Here is an 8,295-nt window from a genome sequence, read left to right on the forward strand (position 1 = left end):
ATTCGACCAAACTATTGTTTTCGGCCAAAAAAACTTTTATATATACGATGGGCCAGACTCTTTGTGAAGTTTTTTGCTCTGTTGATATTTGTGAGGTTTATTCGTTCGTTCGTTGATTTTCTGCTCTGTTGATTTTTGTGAGGTTCGTTTGTTCATTCGTTTCTTGATTTTTCTGCTCTGTTGAGCATGGTTGGTTTGAGACGAAGCCCTACCAAAGCTAAGCGTTGTGAGGTTTGTAATTTAATTTTTTTGTTTACAATAACTTTTTAATTGGAATTTTTATAATGTTTTTTGTTTTTTTACAACTTGGCACTAGAGGAATTTTGGTTGGTTGCACTCGTCGTTGGCAGCTTTCTCAGCCTCCTCGTCTGGACCAGGTAAGTCGCCCAAGCCTCGTAGCTAGGAAAAAATTCATGTTATGTCATGTAAAAAACCAATGCAATTTGTGGTTTTGAATGTGCAATCACAACAATTGTATATCTATCCTTAATTTCACACATTTGTTTATTCCATCAACTAAGATGCTTGACACTTTGTTATGATGTAGTCTCATTCTTCATTTCGGTGCATTTTTGGATAAATTTTCTAGTTAATTTAGCCTAAATTATTGGAGGGATTTGTTGAAAACACAAATTTGAGTTGGTAAATTTGCATAATTTGAATGTTTCATGTTTTTTTTAGGAATCTAAATCTATTTTATCATTTAAAAACACATTTTAAACCAAAAATATCTATAATTTCACTTTAAATTGTCTCACTAAATTTAAAATAAGGAAACTAAAACTTCAAATAGTGAAGTGAGCACCTTTGTTTTGGCCATGTTTTACTGCCTATGGAATATTAAACAAATGGGCATTCATATGTTAGAGGCATAATTTCATATACCATTTGTATTTAAATAATTCCAACCCAATGCTGAATTCACGTCTCCTCAAGAGACGAGAGAGTGTGGCTCAGGCATGGAATTTGATTTTCAATAGATGTATTGATCCAATGCATTCCTCAGTTCCACTGTTTCTTTCCAGTCTTGATCTTCAATTTTTAGTTTCTCTGCCTCTGCAATCATTTTGGCAATCTCATCATCGCTCAACCTTCTGCTCTCATTTGTCATGGTCATTGCCTTCTTTATCCCACTTGACTTATGCTCTGATGACACCTTCAGAATTCCGTTAGCATCGACCTCCATACCCATGATACTTTTGACATCTCCTCTAGGTGCACATGGAATTCCCTCCAAAACAAATTCGCCCAAAGGATAATTGTCTTCGATATTGGGCCTTTCCCCTTCATAGACATCTATTAGAACTAAATCTTGATTGTCAGCTACAGTAAAGTAGTTGTAGTACAGTAACATCTCTTGGCTAAAAACATTACCCTGTAATATATAATGTGTAACCAATATATACAGAACTCTATTGAGATTTATGCAATTCAGTTTGAGAGTTAGAAAGAAATACAATGCATATCAATGAAACGATGATTTATAAATATCAAATTTATTCGATATAATCTATCATGGTGCTGGTTAAGAAGCGATAGTTGAATTTTATATTTCATTTAATGTATTGTTTTTCATTTTGAGCTTTCCAGTTCTCTATTTTTATTTTTAAATAAAATTAGACTGTGTAAGTATTTAAAAAAATGTTGTAAATGACCCATTTAACCAGGTCACTCGACAATAATAATTTCAAAGGACAATAATATTATCAATGCATATTCCCTCAATGTTACCTCTAGCTCATATTCCCCCAAATCATTGTTGTCACATTATCAATTTCAATCCTCCACATTATCAATTTGTTCCAGGTCACTTTTGCTTCCCTTTATAACATGACTGCTTCATTTATGTTTTTTTTTTCATTATGTCTAATACACTTCAAGCTTCTCTATTTGATTGGAACATGGGTCTTATTAGCTTCCTAAGATGAGGCAGAATACACTTACTTGAATGTTCTTGTACTTTCTCTTTTCAAGTAGTAGTTTCTTTTTGAGATACATCTTTTTCACTTATATTTTGTTGGGTGCATGAGATTGAAGCCAATTAGAGTGTTGGCATTGCTTTGTCATCTATTTTTGGTGTTTTAATTTTAATGTTATTGGGTTGAATTGTTCTACCTTGATTTATCTCGTAGAAAAACCTTGATTCTTCTTGGTAACAAACTCTCCTTTCTCTTGTTGTTATATGTTCATTTATGTTTACTTTTTCATCATGTGTAATTCACTTCAAGTTTCCCTATTTGCTTGAAACATGGGTCTTATTAGCTTCCTGAGATGAGGCAGAATACAATTAATTTAAGGTTCTTGTACTTTCTCTTTTCAAGTAGTAATTCTTTTTGAGGTACATCTCTTTCATTTCTATTTTGTTGGGTGCATGAGATTGAAGCTAATTAGAGTGTTGGTATTGCTTTGTCGTCTATTTTTGGTGTTTTAATTTTAATGTTATTGGGTTGCTAATTAGAGTGTTGGAATTTCTTTGTCATGTATTCTTTGTGTTTTAATTTTAATGTTATTGGGTTGACTTATTCTACCTTGATTTATCTCGTATAACTATGGTCCAAATGCACCAAAACGCTTTGAAGAGAAGCCCTACGATTATCAGGAGCCCCTACTCGATCAAAATTTTCTATCCTGAGAATATGGGCATATGATGCAGTGCCAAAGAACTAGAAATGATGCACCTATCATTAATGTTAGTATCATATCCCCATCTTTTCAGCACATAACATTTTAATCGACAAAATGAAAAATTTGATCAACAAAGAGGACACCAAGGAAAAAGATGATGATATCATGGCCATTTTACAACCTTGATGCTTCTTGGAAACATATTTTCCTTGATTATGTTGTTATATGTTAATTTATGTTTCCTTTTTCATTACGTGTAATTCACTTTGCTTCCCTATTTTCTTGGAACATGGGTCTTATTAGCTTTCTAAGATGAGACAAAATACATTTAATTGAAGGTTCTTGTATTTGCTTTTTTCAAGTAGTAGTTTCTTTTTGAGAAACATATTTTTCATTTGTATTTTGTTGGGTGCATGAGATTGAAGCTAATTAGAGTGTTGGAATTGCTTTGTCATCTATTTTTGGTGTTTTGATTTTAATGTTATTGAGTTGACTTGTTCTACCTTGATTTATCTCGTAGAAAAACCTTGATGCTTCTTGGTAACATACTTTCCTTGCTTCTGTTGTTATATGTTCATTTATGTTTCCTTTTTCATTATGTGTAATTCAATTCAAGCTTCCCTATTTACTTGAAACATGGGTCTTATTATCTTCCTAAGATGAGGCAGAATACACTTAATTGAAGGTTGTACTTTCTCTTTTCAAGTAGTAGTTTCTTTTTGAGATATATCTTTTTCATTTCTATTTTATTGGGTGCATGAGATTGGAGCTAATTAGAGTTTTGGCATTGCTTTGTCATCTGTTTTTGGTGTTTTAATTTTAATGTTATTGGGTTGACTTGTTCTACCTTGATTTATCTCGTAAAACAACCTTGATGCTTCTTGGTAACACACTTTCCTTGCTTCTGTTGTTATATGTTCATTTATGTTTCCTTTTTCATTATGTGTAATTCACTTCAAGCTTCCCTATTTACTTGGAAAATAGGTCTTATTAGCTTCCTAAGATGAGGGAAAATACACTTAATCGCAGGTTCTTGTACTTTCTCTTGTCAAGTAGTAGTTTAATTTTGAGATACATCTTTTTCTTTTCTATTTTGTTGGGTGCATGAGATTGAAGCTAAATAGAGTGTTGGCATTGCTTTGTCATCTATTATTTGTGTTTTAATTTTAATTTTATTGGGTTGATTTGTTCTACCTTGATTTATCTCGTAAAACAACATTGATGATTCTTGGTAACATACTTTCCTTGCTTCTGTTGTTATATGTTCATTTATGTTTCCTTTTTCATTATTTGTAATTCACTTCAAGCTTCCCCATTTTCTTGGAGCATGTGTCTTCTTAGCTTTCGAAGATGAGGCATAATACACTTAATTGAAGGTTCTTGTACTTGCTCTTTTCAAGTAGTAGTTTCTTTTTTAGATACACCTTTTTCATTTCTATTTTATTAGGTGCATGAGATTGAAGCTAAATAGAGTGTCACCATTGCTTTGTCACCTATTTTTGGTGTTTTAATTTTAATGTTATTTGGGTTGACTTGTTCCACCTTTATTTATCTAGTAGAACAACCTTAATGCTTCTTGGTAACATACTTTCATTGTTTATGTTGTTATATGTTCATTTATGTTTCCTTTTTCATTATGTGCAATTCACTTCAAGCTTCCCTATTTTCTTGGAACATGGGTCTTATTAACTTCCTAAGATGAGGCATAATACACTTAATTGAAGGTTCTTGTACTTTCTCTTTTCAAGTAGTAGTTTCTTTTTGAGATACAACTTTTTCATTTCTATTTTGCTAGGTGCATGAGATTGAATCTAGTTAGAGTATTGACATTGATTTTTCATCTATTCTTGGTGTTTTAATTTTAAGAAGGCAACATAGATATTAAATTTACTAGAATAAAATTTGGTCTATGATTTTTCATTTTATTTTTTTCCTCTTTCTTAACTATATTTGAAAGAATCATATATAAATAAACCCATTCAGGTAATGTAAGTGTTAAATTTACTAGAATAAAAACGGTCTATCATTTTTCATTTCATTTTATTTTACCTTTTTTTAACTATAGTTTTTAAAGAAGCATATAAATAGACCCATGTATCTGGGGAAAAATAGACTCATGTATGGCATATAAATAAACATGTATAGATTTAATAAACAAATTTTATAACAAGACATAATAAGTGTTAAATGTCCAAGAACGCAAATAAAAATAAATTAAGAAATACTTTCAAACTTGGGTGATTTGAAGCTAAGTTGAATTAGAAAGATTTGTATATGTGGAATGAACATAAAAATAAATTAGTAAATACTTTCAACCTTCAGTTGAGTTGAAGATAAGTTGAATGAATTAGAGATTTTTAGTTGAGTTGAATTAGAGATCTCTAGTTGTTTTCTTCTTGCAATTCTCCAACCATCCAACCAAGTAGAAACAACCTTTCTTGCTACCTAGCCTTTTGACAGATTTGTCTAAACAATGATCTTTTGCACAACCTAACAATACATGTATAAATATATTAAATTCATTTTATTGAATTTGTTTTTTTACAGGGATAAACAAACCCATTAAAAATGGTTGAAAAATGAACATTATGTATAGACGTTTCTTGTTATCCCAATCTCGAGAAATCAATGATTACTCATGTGCTATGCAATATTGTGACAAACAAAGTCCTCCAAAGGAAAATGAATGTACTTGGAAGAACAAAAAATAATGAAGCATATTATATTGCATTTATAGAAGGCTTAGGAACAACTAGGGAGTATGGATCCAATGGAATTGTAGTCTTCACCAATTTCGAACTTGTGTGCAACCAGATGAAAGGCGTGTACCAAGTTAAAAAAGAGAGGTTAAAACAACTGCATGGATAAGAAAAAATTATTGTTAGTCAATTTCAATCATTTAGCATAAAACACTGTGAAAATGTTAATAGGATGTCTAGTGATCTATTGTATGGGGCAATTCCAATTCAAGATTTGTGTGTGAAAGATGAATTAGTGTTACGAAGTTCTCCATTAATATTTATTGATGGAGATTATAAGATATCTTTGATATGTGTGTGCTTTTTAGTTATAAATGTGTCATTTTTAAAGATCATGTGTTTTTTCAATTCTATACCAAGTGTGCCCCCAATATGTAAGCACAACTTGGTGAACTTGACATGTTTTATAAAATTTTGTATTTAATTTTCAAAATGTGTATGCTTAAACATTTGTGTTTTTAGTCTTGAGTATATTTTAAATGAAGAGCTTCAGATTGTTACATTACTTTTCTGAATTCTTTTAATGTTTTTAAATAACAATTTCAAGACCTTAAAATGCATGATGTAATTTCAAGGGTTACATCAATTAAATGCATGAGGTAACTTCACGGGTTATATCAATTTTTTGAATTCTTAATCTTTTTAAATAGAAATTTCAAGATTTTTAAATGCATGAGGTAACTTCAAGTGTTACAACAATTTTCTAATTTCTTGATCTTTTTAAATAGAAACATTAAAAAGAATTGTAAATGCATGAGGTAAATTTTTAAATATCACACATCTATATATCTATAGATATCCATATCATGGATGAGCATTTTCCACATGATTCTTTGAGGCGAACATCAATAGAGTCTCATGCTTCTACTAGAGGGGGAGGTCGAGGTCATGGATCAAAGAGAATATCAAATGAATCGGGGGAGGTCCATCGTTCACATCGTGGTATATATATATATATATATATATATATATATATATATATATATATATATATATATATATATATATATATATATATATATATATATATATATATATATATATGCATTTACTTAAATGATAAATAAGAGGAAAAATATGTATGTACACATACATATTGAATTGATTTTCTAATTTTTTTAGATGCTTCTCTCACTATGTTGTCGCGTGACGGTGGTCAACATTCTCTGGGTGGTCATTAATCTCAAGGTGGTCAACATGCTCCGGGTGGTCAATGTTATTTTGGTAAATTATATATATATATTTTTTATACTTTTATGTTAAAACAAATTTGTACATGTAAATGAATTGTATGTACATATGCGTGTACATGTCTATCTTACATACATGTATGAATACATTTGTTCACATGTTTTTATATTTATGTAGTTTTATATATTGATCTAGAGGGTGAAAATGTTGGTCCAAGTAGATGTAAACGAAGACAGACAGTTCAAGAAGAATCCCAGACACCAACTAGCATTTGTCCATCTGATATTCTGGATGAGGTTCCTTGGGAGACAAGCCTCCAACAATGCACATTACAAAATTGAAAAAGCTATTATTCTAAATTGAGGAAAGGTATTGGGAGTTTGGAGCTCCTTGCAAAGAATAGAGAAACTCTAAACTCATTTCTTGATATTTATGAGAAGCTTGGGCCAACCAAAGATTCATTTATAGATACGATGAGGCGTAGAAATGAAGCACTGATGGGTCTCGATAAATGGGCTGAGGTTAATAAAATGGTTACAAAAGAAAATACAAAATCTATGTTTAATTTCAAAGAAGGGTCGAAAAGAAAGATGCTCAAGATGCAATATTTTAAGCACCCTGATATAGCTAGCCATTTGTATGATAGTGTTGGGCATTGGATAATCCAGCGCTCCCCATGTGTTTCGTGACATGGACTAATCGCCTCTCGAGGATCCGTTAACTCTAGCGATGCGTTCGTTTACTAACACCTGCGGGTTTTGGTGTAACGACAATCGTGATCCCAACAAGTGGTATTAGAGCCAAAGGTCTCGAGTTCGAATCACACCCGGCTCGCACTGGGAGGGAGATTGTTGGGCATTGGATAATCCAGTGCTCTCCGTGTGTTTCGTGACATGGACTAACCGCCTCTCGAGGATCCATTAACTCTGGTGATTTGTTCGTCGTACTAACACCTATGGGTTTTGGTGTAACGGAAATCGTGATCCCAACAGATAGGTTCCTTGCAGCATATGGAAAGCTACCATGGAATGACGAGGTTCTAATTTATTTTGCAAAATTATTTTATGAAAAATTATTTTTGGGTATGAAATCTAATTAATAATTACCTTCCATCTGAATATTATGGTACTGGAAATGGTCAGTTATATGATCGTAAGGGCACAATACGTGATACTAAATTGCCTTGCCCTCAACCACCTTTGGTACGCCAACCTCCTCGTTTGTTAACTTTGCGGTCAAATTGGTCGAGAAGGAAGGGATGCCATTATGGACAACATACAAAGTTCATTGACCAGAATTGATATCGGTCTAAATCGGCAAAGAGCACGAGCTAATGCATGTGCTAATTTTGTATATAAAACATATGAAGAGATAGATAATATGAATATTGAGGAGCTTAATGCATATGCAAAGGCTTGTCGTAATGGTTGACAAGACCTAATTGTTTATGAAGAAGAGGGCGTGGGATCGGTATGTGTTAATGGTTAGGGTGGATATTTTAATGTAATTTGTAATGTATGTGTTAATGTCGATTCACATACATTTTGTTATTTTTTTTCAGATATAATCTAACACAAATGTATCATATGTTCACCATTTGTAGTTAACTCGTTTGTTGAATGAAAATTTTGATAATTTCACAGTCCCAGGTTTAGGTTCCAATGAATATATTTTGAGAGATGTTAGTTTTTTTGAAGAGTTCATATTGATACAATTATTA

The 8,295-nt window shown here is 31.8% G+C and overlaps 1 protein-coding gene across 1 annotated transcript; it reads right to left on the reverse strand.

The window, feature by feature from the left end:
• Positions 1-973: 973 nt before the first annotated feature.
• Positions 974-1,354, reverse strand: LOC149238342 (uncharacterized). Its single transcript, XM_089369534.1, has one exon. The coding sequence runs from the start codon at positions 1,352-1,354 to the stop codon at positions 974-976; it is 381 nt and encodes a 126-aa protein (XP_089225660.1).
• Positions 1,355-8,295: the final 6,941 nt, after the last annotated feature.

The sequence above is a fragment of the Pinus tabuliformis genome, chromosome 8 (assembly GCF_031772625.1).
Source record: "Pinus tabuliformis cultivar Carrire ecotype Pingquan chromosome 8, CPIR1, whole genome shotgun sequence".
Lineage (NCBI taxonomy): Eukaryota > Viridiplantae > Streptophyta > Pinopsida > Pinales > Pinaceae > Pinus > Pinus tabuliformis.

What these genes read in the sequence shown, in the direction of transcription:
- LOC149238342 (XM_089369534.1), bottom strand. Translation starts at nt 1,354, where the DNA reads ATGTTACTGTACTACAACTACTTTACTGTAGCTGACAATCAAGATTTA.